This window comes from Phocoena phocoena, chromosome 19 (assembly GCF_963924675.1).
Source record: "Phocoena phocoena chromosome 19, mPhoPho1.1, whole genome shotgun sequence".
Taxonomy (NCBI): domain Eukaryota; kingdom Metazoa; phylum Chordata; class Mammalia; order Artiodactyla; family Phocoenidae; genus Phocoena; species Phocoena phocoena.
Genome location: NC_089237.1, coordinates 16,937,880 through 16,951,004, shown reverse-complemented (window position 1 = coordinate 16,951,004; position 13,125 = coordinate 16,937,880). Strand labels below are relative to the sequence as shown.

Here is a 13,125-nt window from a genome sequence, read left to right as displayed (position 1 = left end):
ATTCCTGTGAAAATCCCAGCTGACTTCTTTCCAGAAATTGCCAAGCTAATTCTAAAATTCATATAGCAATTTAAGGAAACAGAATAAACCAAAACAGTGTCGGTAAAGTACAAAGTGGGAGGACTCACACATCCTGGTTTCAAAACTCAGTTCAAAGCTACTGCAGTCACAGTGTGGTACTGGAATAAGAAGACATGTAAATCAATGGAACAGAACTGACAGTATAGAAATAAACCGTCTGATTTATGGTCTACTGATTTTCAACAAGGGTGCCAAAACAATTCAATGTGGAAAGAACAGTCTTTTCAAATGATGCTGGGACAACTGTACATCCACACACAAAATAATGAAGCTGGACTCCTACACTTCACACCGTATATGAAAATTAACTCCAAATGGATCAAATATCCAAATGTAAGAGCTAAGGCTATAAAACTCCTAGAAGAAAACACAGGAGTAAATCTTTATGACCTCGCATTAGACAACAGTTTCTTAGATATGACACCAGAAGCACAAACAACCAAAGGAAAAATGGATGAGTTGGATTTCATAAAAATTAAAAAGGTTGTGCTTCCAAGGACACTATCAAGAAAGTGAGAAAACATATAGCATGGGAGAAAATACTACAGGTGGGAAGAATAAGATGCAGTTGGGAGAAGAAAAGTATAGTAGTTGCTAGGTGTGACGATCTCAAAATTCTGAACTATTACAAATAAAACAGCCACCCTGAATCACCCCACAGGGCAGACCCAAGTTATTTTTGTTTTTAGCGTTTATGCCTTTGTAAATCTGAGAAGCAGCCAGGATTCTAGTACATAGCAAAAAGTGATGACAGCACCCTGAAGTGTGTAAGCTTTTGTGTGTATATAGCTATCTAGAGGAAACAGTGCTAGCTGAATGGGGAAGCATTAGGGCGGCTCTGTGACCGCAGCTCAATTTGCCTTCATAGTGTGGCCTCACCTCCCTCACTGATATTCTCAACAATGGGGTAAATAATTCAATAGGGATAAGGCTTTGATTTTCCTCTTATTCTCTTGTAGTGCTTATGTTCTTGGTACAATATTGATGTACCACAGACAAGCCAGCTCCTAAAATCATGGAGCTTGTATTGTTAGAACCATTGAAGTGACTAAAAGAATTTTTAAAAATAAGCCATCAGTCTGCACCTGCATAGGTGAATGAAGGAGAAATACTTTAAAGTCAGAAAAAAAGGTATACTTAACATTTAGGATTATCAACCACTGCTGGTTTTCCATAATATATTTCATTCCTGATTTTATCTGAAAGAGATATGATTACTACCACCATTCAAAGAGTGGTACTTTATTAATTAATAAGCTCTTGGCTCATCTTTGAGGTAGATTTCGGATTTAAAATGGACTACCACACTGCTAACTACTTCACCTTATGCTTGTCAATAACATCGAGGCTTCATTCAAGAAACCTACTGTCTTATAATTACCTGAAACCCAGTGATGAATCAAGGTTTTGTGGGGCCTGAACCTCATCTACTTTGGGAAATCATATCTAATAAAAACATGCAAAGTTATGACTACAAAAATCGCCAGGACCCCTCTCAAGACCTTGCAAGGGAGCTATGCAAGTGAGGAGCCCTGAAGCCTAAGCTTCATTGAATTCATGATAAATCCACCTCAGCTGGGGCCCTTTTCCAAACTTATTTAATGCAGGCAACTTATAAACACCCCAGTAATATGTCATTATAGGGTAGTAAAGTGACCTAACTCGAGGGTGGCATCTTCCCTTGGTGGCTTCCCTTTGGAAAGAGATGCAATAAAGTTTGTATCTCATCATGGCAAATGTTTCCTGAAGCAAATTAGCTTTTTCTATTAGAAAGACTTAGCCCCAAACAAAGACTGACTATACTGGGACAGTCTGTTGAGAGTACAGTACTGATTTCTTTCCAACTCCAGATAGTTCTGATTCTTTCACTACCTTTTTCTGTCATTTAAGAGGAACACAAATTCCAAAGGAACAAGTTGGTGCCTCTTCCATCACAAATCTTTTCTAACCTACCACCCATTTTCTACTTCATCACCCCCCTTCCTCACTTTGTTACCCTGCTGCATAGATGCTAGAATGGCTCTCATCTATGTTTTCCCATCAACACCCATCTTTCTCCTTCCGGCATGAAAGCTTCTTGGGGACAAAGTCCCTGCCCGACGCGTGTTTGTATCCCCAGCAGCTAGTACAGTGCTGGCACACGGTGGGCATGGCACTCAGGGAATGTTTTTGAATGAATTCATTAATTTTTAAACTGTGATTTATTTATTTATTTATTTATTTCCACAATGTATTTTCCTGGGTTGCCTACATAACTATAGTGAAACTCAGATGCTTATAAGGAACTCTTGGTGTTATAGGATGTTTAGGAAAGGTGGTGAGTTTAAGAGGTTGTATTGACGCTCCTAAAACCTCCTGGTGAAGGGGTGTCATGAGCCTGCTCTCCCTTGTGCTGGCAAAAGAAAAACTGACCCTTGGTGCTCTCTCCCCAAGGTAGGCATCAGCAAACAAACAAGGGAAAGGAAGGAGGCCACTAAAGATAGGTATCTGCAGAAATTACTAATCCAGCTCCAGACACAGCCACAACACCTTCATTAACCAAAATGTGTGAACTGTGTGAAACTGGATTTCTGAACCACAAGACAGGTAAGAGAGTCTTTTCCAAAGCCAGGTGTAGAAGAGCTCTTTACCTTGAGTCTAAAATTGCCTTCGGGCCACTGAACGTACCCACTGTCATTTCCTTGTGTCATGAGAAATCACAGAATTTTTGAGCTGAAGGGGTGTAAAACCCACACTTCTTATTGAAGAACAGTCAGCAAAGAAAGTATATTGAATTAGGCTACAACAATGTATTTTCCTTATATTTTTCACACTACAGCTGAACACAAACAACGTCTTTTTCCATACCGAAAAGGTTCCTATTGACAACAGATAATTCACTTCAGAGATACATGCTTTTTGAAAAATAATGTTCTGGGTGGCTGGGGAGAGCCCTGTGGTGGGTGTTCAGGAATTCTTTCTGCTTTACCATTAAAAAGAGCTAATAATGGTTGGGGAAGCACCCACACCTGTTGCTCCCTGAAGAATTGGGTGCTAAACTTAGTTCTTTGCAGCTCTGTGTTGCATACATTTTAAGCAGTTAGGAACTTTGCACATGAGCAGGAATCAAAGTTAAATTCAAAAGCGGAACTTCATGGACCACTCGCATAGTGGAGAGGCATCAGTGGGATTCCATGACAATGCTAATTTGAGCGTTTTTGCTGGGTGCCTTTTATTGCCCATGCCAAAGATCAGTACTATGGAAAGCAGAGCGTTTCATATATATGAGTTAAACAAGTCTCCTGGCCTCTTTGTACCTTAGTTTCCTCATTTGAAAAAAAAAAAATGGCTCTCAAGACATACTTTCCAGAATTCAAACTGGGCTTGCACCCAGGTAACCAATAACTGCATGATGTTTTTACACACAGTTTTTTACATGTATTCATCTTCTATTTCACTTACAACGTGTGTAGAAAGTGCATTCCATGCCAGGCCTGAAACGTTCCAAAGCTCAGTTCTGTGAGTGAATTGCAACCAAGATTTCTACAAGAAAAGACACAAGCCAAAGAAGAAGAAAAATATATATTCTTTCAGAACAGTTATCGTTTGGCAATAAATCTAATTTACATATGATGAAACATAACATCACTATTCCCCCCACACACTAATGAAATCTCACTGTGGAAGATATTATGATTTATACTTTCACGATTTTATATGTGGTGCATTAGAAACAAAATAGTTAATGCTCATTAAACACTTGTGTTAAGTGATCTTTATTTCTCTAGAAAGGCAGCACTATTGACATTTTGGGCTGGATAATTCTTTGCTGTGGGAGGCTCTCCTGTACACTGTTGGATGTTTAGTAGCATCTGTGGCCTCTGTCCACTAGATGCCAGGAGCATATACAGTTCTGACAAGCAAAAATGTCTCCAGACACTACCAAATGTCACCTGCGTGCAAAATCACCATGGTTGAGAAACACTGCTCTACAATGATTCACTCTGATCCGTTTAATAACTCTCACACTAAGCTTTGCTGGACACAAAAAGGATTTGCTACAAAATTTTAGTAGTAATTTTAATCACATTTCAAAATGAGTAACTAATTTTATAGAAAATTAAGCTTTATAAAAATTCCAAATATAATGAAGTTATAGTTGTAACTTACATAAACTGCAAAAAAGGTAGTGGTTCAAATGTACGTCTTTCGATAGACTGTATTTTATTGCAGGATAAATCTCTAGAAAAAGGAAAAGGAAAATATTGCCTCAGTTAGCTATTAGATATCTAATTAGTAGGAATAATTAGTAGAGTTTAGCATGATAATAATAAATAAGAAGCTTTGGTATAAACTCCAAACCTTAGGAATTATTATTTGAACCTTCCAGAGCCCCTAACCCTGCCTTCACCTCTCTTAAGAGTCTCACCTTCAGGGTCTTCATAAATTAAATATACAACTATAGATCTTGATAGATTTTGGAGGTAATCTTTCCTGAGAGCAGAAGCATTGATTAGATTCCACCTTTTGTGGTCACATCAAATTCCAGATTACGAGCTCAAAGTTTTTATCTCTATATATCATTATAATTTCTAATATTCAAAGGAATATTCTTATATTTACACACTTCCCAGTATAGTTCTATTTTTCTAGGCCAATTCATTACCAGAAGAAATAAAAGATACCCTTTCACACAACTTGAAAGGAAGTTACTCCTCTCATTAATATGTAACTTTAATTCAGTATTACACTTTCTATCATATTGACTTTTATTTGAAAATACCTACTCTTGACTATAGCTGACTGTCTTATTTCCATTGATTCCAGCTTAGTCTCTCATTTCACCTGGATGGGTGAAATAACTGTCTTCTGACTGGTGTTTCCATCTCTTCGCTCTCCGTTTCTAAGCCATCCTCCATGCGATCCCCAGATTAACTCTCCTGAAGTTGTTCTCAAATACCAGCATCACTTGTGAACTTATTGAAGATACAAATACTCAGCCCTACTGGGGACCTCTTGAATCAGTAACTATGGAGGTGGAGCTTGTGTTTTCACAAGCCCTCCCAGTGGTTGGTTCTGTTGCAGGCTAAAGCTTGCCCTAAAGCCCTGCTGTGGTACCATGGTAGCTTGGCATATTATCCTTGGCTTGGCCTCCAAAGCCCTAGATGATCTGGCTCTACTCTCCTACTCTTCCCACTTGTACTCTACAGGTACTCAGAGTATTTTTCCTGTGCTTTGCCTTTCTCCCACTCTCCTTCTGCAAGATTACTCTTCCCAAGATGTCTGTCAGTGATACCCAATGGCCCTTCGAGGTCCCATTTCAACAGCATTGCTCTAGTAACATCTTCCCTGATCCAATTTGAAGTCTTCTTTCCCTCTTTTGTGCTCCAATACCAACTTATAGCTCTCATTGCCCATATTCATTTCTTTCTTTAAATATAGCTATTTTTGCAACCCATTTCCTCTGAGTATAAACTCCTTCAAAGTATGGACTAGATACTGCTTATGTGCGTCGTCTATCATGTTTAAAGCCAACGCGTGGACATAAAGCAAACTCAAATATTTATAAAATCAAAATATAGCTGGAGAGTGGATAGAAGGAGGAAATGACTGTTTTAAAAGAAATGTAGTTTTATTACTTCATGGTGCCTCCACAGCACTTTGTCATTATGGTTTGAGCTTATATGTTTATTTTCCCTGTGAGATCATGAGCTGCTAGAAGGAAACCTGTCTTACCCGTCGTCGTGTTTACAACACTAGGCATAGTGCTTATTAGCATATTCTTTTTCCGCTTTATTATTGATTGGCATTTTTTTTTAAGAATGAGAATTCTTATGCTAACGTGAAATAATCAGATTATAAAGTATTTCATAGTACAAGTAATGAAGGGCCTAGTCCACTGAGCATTTATCTTATTTGTTTTTCTTCAAACTGTGTTTGTAAGGTTTGGAGCCCAGATGGCAGAGAAGAGATTAATATAAAAGTGATTGTCCCTTGAGGCTTGGAAGCTTTGATAATTAAAAGAACTATTTTTAGGGTCATGTGAGGCTCTTTATACCCACTTCCCTTAAGCCTTTTATATTTGCAAGAAGAATCTATTTGCTAAAGAGGATCATTAATTGGCTTAAGGATTAATGACATACACAGCTTTGGATGCCATGGACAAAGGACAAAAACTGAGCTTTTATAGCAAAAAACACTGTTATCTCCTTATCCCTAAATAAAAAGAAACACTAGGCAAGCATTTCCTCTTTGATAAAGAAGCTGGAGAGGGAATTCCCTGGCTGTCCAGGGGTTAGGACTCGGCGCTTCCACTGCTGGGGACCTGGGCTCAATCCCTAGTCCAGGAACTAAGATCTCACAAGTCCTGTGGTGTGGCCCAAAAACCAAAACAAACAAACAAAAAACAAGAAAACAAAAGGCTGGAGAGATTTTTGTTAGGGGCATTATTGATATGCTGATTTACTGTAAACATTTCTAAATATACCACTTAACCATCATCTTAAACATTCTTAATATTGGCATCACAATTCCTGCATTGAAATCCTCAACAACAGCTTGTTCTTTTGGTAACTTAATATGTTCTTAACAATACACATTCTTTTTTTAAGATTTTTTTTTTTTGATGTGGACCATTTTAAAAGTCTTTATTGAATTTGTTACAATATTGCTTCTTTTTTTTTATGTTTTGGTTTTGTGGCCATGAGGCATGTGGGATCTTAGCTCCCTGATCAGGGATAGAACCTGCACCCCCTGCATTGGAAGGCAAAGTCTTAACCACTGGACCACCAGGGAAGTCCCTTGACAGTACTGTTTCTATAATTCATCTGCATAAATATTTAATAGTTAAATGTTAATTCAAATTAGATTAAATTATCAAAGTTATGAGTTAATGGCATTCATACGAATGTAAGGGATCTATGTTTTCTTGTCCTGTAGGTGACAATTTGAGGTTAATTTTAATTCCTCTCATGTCACTATCCAACTTTTTCAAACCTTTGCTGTAAAGGCCAGATAAGTAAACATTTTAGGCTTTGCAGGCCACATACAGTCTCTGTCACTTATTTTTCTTCGTTTCTTTTTTTTCTCATTTACAGCCCTTTCAAAATCACTTTTGACTTATGGGCTGTATAAAAACGGACTGTGGGCCACATTTGATCCATAGGTCATAAACAAAATATAAATACAGATGGAGAGTATATGAACACTTATATAACAATGTTTATATGGGAGTCTATAATTGCTCAGACCTCATTACCACTTTTCCTCTACAACTAAAGGGTATTTTTCTATCTATACCTTGCCTATATAATTAAAAAATTAAAAACGAATCGGAGATATTTAGGGCTAGTGATGGGCTGGGGCCCTACACAGACTTACAGAGCTGTAGAAGTTTATTGCTAGAAGAAATTGAAGAGATTATCTAACTTGAACCCCTTAATTACTTTATAGATAATCTACTTTATAGATAAGAACTCATAAATAAATATGATTAACTTACAAATATCGGAGGGATAGCAAGCCTTCAAATGAGTCTTTATGTAATTCAGTCAAATAATTTTCACTGAGATTTCTGAAAAATGAAAAGGTTATTTCTGGATCAAAATGCAAAATAACTACAACTATATATTACATAGGACTAACTCCTATATGGGAAGGAAAGCTGGGTAATGGTGCCACCTAAACAAGCTAATTCTTATTTAATTTAGGGATGGTGATTTCTGCTCTGTTTTCATTTATACCTTCTTTTCACATCCTCCTTTGTGTCCATCTCTCTCCATCACGCATGTGTGCCTGCGCGCGCACACACACACACACACCACCCACTCTTCCCACCAAATCATATAGTTAATGCCTACTGTCTAGATCACGAAGTCTCTGTTAGAACCCAGCTCTGGGTGGCACCAACGTTGCAGAGCTGCCCTTCCCTCCTCTCTTTCCCCAAACCTTAATGGGAAGTCCCACACAGAACTGTATCAGGGCAAATGAAGCCATCTGACTTTTTCCCCCATTAAAATTTTTTGAAAACTAATATGTGCATAAAATATACATAACTGTTCAATAATTCAATTGAACAACTGTTCAACTGTTTAATAATTACAAAACAGATCCCCACGTTAACACCATTCATGTCAAGAAAGAATCCTGCCAGCATCCCAGAAGCCCCCCGTGTGCCCTTTTCCAGTCACAACCCTCTCTCTGACTTCCTAGAGGTAGCCACTATCCTGACTTTAAGAATAATTTCCTTGCTTTTTAAATGTAGTTTTGCCTTTTCTCTATCAGCCATAAACAACACAGTTAAGTCTTGCTTGTTCTTGAACTTTATATAAGTGGAATCATATTATATGTATTATTTGCCACATTGCTTCTTTCATTCAACATTATTTTGTAAAATTAGTTCATTTTTGCCTGTAGTATGTAGTGTTGCATGTCCAACTACATGAGGCTTCTGAGTATCTGAAAGTGGCTAATGTGACTAAGGAGTTCAATTTTTAATTTAATTAACTTTAATTATTCTAAAATTAAAAAAACTGATACTCAATGTAATTATTGGAAAATGTTTATGTTAGCAACAATTTGCATATGTGATATTACTTTTTCGAGTGTAAATTTTATGAAATATAAATACCAATCAAGTATTTGTAATAAAATTTAGAAACCAAATTGTGATTTCAAAGAGTTAGTATGGGAAAGAAATGTAGATTCTCTCATTAATTTTTATACTGAGACATGTAGATATGATATTACTTTGGATATTTTTAAGTACTTAGTATGGAAACAACATAGAATATATTATTAATCATGTATAAAATGAGTACATGTTAAAATGATAATATTTTGGATATAAGGGTTAAGTAAAAGATATTAACATTTACTTCATCTGTTTCATTTTACCTTTATTTGTAAGTGGCTATCAGAAAACTTAAGATTACTTATGTGGCTTCTTGCGTTATGTTTCTGATGAAGTGTATGACTTCTAAGTATGATTATACCACACTTTATTCATTCAACTGTTGGTGTAGACTGAGATTTTTCTAGTTTTTATTTATTAAAAACAGTACTGCTTTGAACATTCTTGTATTTGTATCCTGATACATATTTGTCTGAGTTTGTCTAGGATGTATTAGGGATACAAAATTGTTTCCTAAGAAGTTGTGCTATTTCAAGCTGGCAGGTTGAAACATGTCAGGTCGAAACATGTCAGGTCTCCACCCCTTAAACTTCCACCAAAATCGCTAAGAATGATACAAAAGATATAACATAAAATTCACAACCTTAGCTCAATATGTGGGAGCAGCTCCACAAATGCCCCCCTACCAGAAACGGCCCGGAGCTACCTACAGGGTGATCAGTTGGAATAGTGTGGTAGGAGCAGCCTACAGCACACATCAACCCCACATCTTCCCTCCTTGATCCAGGAAGCAAAAGGTGTCTTCCTCTAGGCAGGAGCAATTGGTGTTAGCAAGGGGGCAAGGTCCCAGAACCCTGCTAGCCACCAGAAGGCACCTTCCACCTCTGCCTTATTCTCAGGGGAACCCATTGGGAGTAATAACCCCCAACAGCTCGTTTCACTTCTCCCCTAAAGCTAGGAAACAAACCAGTAGAATCTCAACTACAAAGATGAATTACACTCAGGAATGACCAAACAATGTGACAAAGCCAACTCCATTAAGGACAGAAAACAAACAAAAGAGCTTAGAGCCAATGAATCAGAGCTAACGAAGCACAAGAGAACCATAGAACAGCACAATTATTACCCTCAGACAGATGTAAGCAGATAGTGCCTCCATTAATCAACTCAGGAATATACGAATGAAAAGTGTTCGCAAGAATTAAAGAAAACTCAGTATATGAGCAGCAGAAATGACAGTTAAAGAATAAATTAGGAAACTGAGAGATCTAGCCAATGACTTCTCAAGAATGCAGGACGAAGGGAGCAGGAAGGATTCACAGTCAAGCCTGACCCCTTGGTCTGCCCGAGGAATGTCAAGCACTTTGCTTCCGCTGGTCTCACACTAAAGACTAGGAACATGCTGCGGTGAGGAGGGGGTGGTGTTTTGCACCAGTTTCTTATATCTGGTAAGCAGGAAGGCACATAGCCTGTATCCCAAGAGTGGAGTGAGGGAATGGTAGAGAGAGAGCCAGTACGGAAGAAACTCTATAAGATGTCAAAGGTAGGTTCTCTTGCCTGGAAGAATTCCCTTCCTTGCAGGTGATATTAAGAGTGGTACATCCTTCAGGAGCCTTGGGGATCTGAACACAGGCTATGTTGCCTTGTGAAACTATTTCCACTGAATTCTGCATTTAAAACGTTCTGCTTTTCACTCACAGTGTCTCTTGGTCACATATTTATATTAATTCCATCTCATAGCTTAATTCCAGCTCATAAATTAATTCTTTACTCATAGCTTATGTGAATTAAAATATTACTACCTGGAAGCTCTGCAACTCAGTTATTAAGGTGGTTCATATTACAGAGAATATAGTCACACACATTTTTAAAAGATCACTAAAACAAAAACACAAAAGACTTCAATTCCCACAAAGAACTCTTGGAGCCCTGAGCATGATTGAAAGACCCTGACCTCAATTTGAAATTCACCATTTTAGGAGGAATCGCAGTGATTGTCAGAATACATGTTAGGGGGAATGGTCAACAGATGGTGCTAAGATTGATTGTTTTCTCACCTCTAAGTCGTGGTTTCATATTTCCATGGAAATGATTCAAAAAGAAAAAAACCAAATCAATATGTCCAATGACGTGTATGGTAACCCTTTTCATACCATCAAAGGTAGGAGAAAACTCTACCTCCCCATATCGCGTAACAAAACTGTATGTATATACCATAAATGATATACAAACGTTACAGGAAATGATGGTATATGAAAAAAAGCTGCACAAAAGTGGAACTCATATATACTAATTATAACTTTGAAAGTTGACAAGGATTCAGTAAGTACTGCAAAGAGATGGGGCCGATCCTCAACTCTTTATGGCACTGTCTTCTCTGATTGGCTGATGCCCATATCAGACTGGTTGGAGTTTGAATATCATGGTAGGACAGGGCGTAACCAAACAGTATGTATTTCAAATTAATAGGGTTTCTTTCTGTGAAGTTGTTTGGATGACAGGATGGTAGAAATTTTTAAAATAACAACGGTAAATTCAGCCTAGAAGTAAAGTTTAGACTGAGAATGAGTCAGTCACCAGAAAATTACCCAAAAAGGGGCTTCCAATAAGCAATAACTGAATAACTGAAATAAAATACATTAATCTGTAGAACTTCAAATATACATTTTGACTGAAGAAAAAAATTTTAAACTATGGGGAATCAGAGTTAAAGCCAGATCTAAAACTTTCTCACACCATGAATATATCAAAACCAGGCATGAAGTTAACATTTAAGAAAGATCCATGTCTAACTTCTGACCAGGGTTCAGGTCTAAGGCAATCTTCTGAATTTCACATTCATTCTTGATTCTGTATTATTGACAATTATCCTTCTCTCCACCTCTGAAACTTCTAGGAAATTGAGAGGGCTCAGGGTTTGTTTGTTTCACTGATTTAACTATATATATAATGCAAACAATAGGCCTTTCTGGAACTGATTTACTCTCCTTCCCCTGCTTTCTTTCTCTCCAAAGTACTTAGCAATGCTTGAAATTAGATCTATCTATTTATTACACTTATATACTGATTTCTATTTATTTGTAAACCCCCTGAGAACTGGGATACTTGGGCTGTTTCATTCTTGGGCCTGTAACCCTAGCATGTAAAACAGTTCGTGGCATATAGTACATACTCGAAAAATATTTATTGAATGAATTCAGAAAGTGACAAATTATCAACTATCAGATACTTTTATTTAAAACAAATTATCTATTTATTGTCACTCAGGAGGATAATTACAGGAAAAGAAATGTCTTTTTTCTCCCCTACATTTGTGACTCAATCTTTTGAGGCAAGAATCCTTTGAGAATTTCATAAAAGCAATGGTGTTTTTCCCTAAAAAACTGCACTTTCTTGAACACACGCAAAAGTGTGCATGCAATTTCGACTTGTGGATCATCCTTTTAGGGCAGAGGTCTGTGAATAAAGAGGACTGAATGCAGAGTGCCAAACTTGGATGGGAAATAAAAGTACATCTCAGTTTTCACAAATCTCTAACTAAAACCAGCACTTCCTTCCATTATGAATGTAGGCAACGAACCACAGTAGATCAGCAGTATAGTTAATTTGGTCCCCAATAGAAATCACAGGTCACTTCATATCACGTATATGCTGCAGATACCTCGAAATATCATTTATTCTCATCACTACCCTGGAGTTATAATATTTATTAGACCTACCACTATATCTTGTTATTTAAAGCATTAAGAGAAGCATATTTATTACTATTTCACTAATTTTAAAAATATTCTGAAATATTGGTTTCCTTTGTTTTTCTATATATTTTGACTTACTATACATTTTAAAACATTATCCCAAGAACATAAGCTTCTGCAGCTTGCCAAAGAGTTATACACGGGGAAGCAGGAGGGAGGTTAAGAAATTCTGCTTTGGGGAACCACTGACCTCAAGTTAGGAACCTCTGCTTATAAGGTATAAACCTCAAGCTGACTTAGAAATCTTCAAACCATACCAGACTCATGTTATAGTGAGTATATCATCTCTGAAACACATGCTTTTCAGAAATTAATTTTTAATTTGAATTTATCTTTTAAAAATTATGTAATATATATTCACATCTCAAAATTCCAAAAATATGTAGCACACAATTCAAACTTTTTCTCTTACCTCTGTCCCTCAGTCTACCACCCCCCTGCACTCCCAGAGGAAATTAAGTTATCTATTTCTTGTGCCAAATGACTTTCATTTTTCTTACAAGATTGGGAAATAAAATCTCCAAGTTAGGTACTATCACGGGAAATATAAACTACATATAGTGTTTAGGAAATCTGTAAATTAAAAAAAGGGCTTGGTTCTAGCATTTTTTTCATTTCCAATAAGATATCAGACTAAGGGGGCATCTCTTTAAGGGTGGTCATAATACCAGTTTTTAG

At 37.1% G+C, this 13,125-nt stretch overlaps 1 protein-coding gene across 1 annotated transcript in view; it reads right to left on the bottom strand.

The window, feature by feature from the left end:
* The window catches only part of LOC136139039 (leucine-rich repeat-containing protein 37B-like), a 33,040-nt gene that overhangs the window by 14,344 nt on the left and 5,571 nt on the right, over positions 1-13,125 (bottom strand). Inside the window, 3 exon segments of the mRNA XM_065897962.1 lie at positions 3,523-3,603; positions 4,231-4,302; positions 7,562-7,633. Of these exon segments, the coding sequence (XP_065754034.1) occupies positions 3,523-3,603; positions 4,231-4,302; positions 7,562-7,633 (225 nt within the window).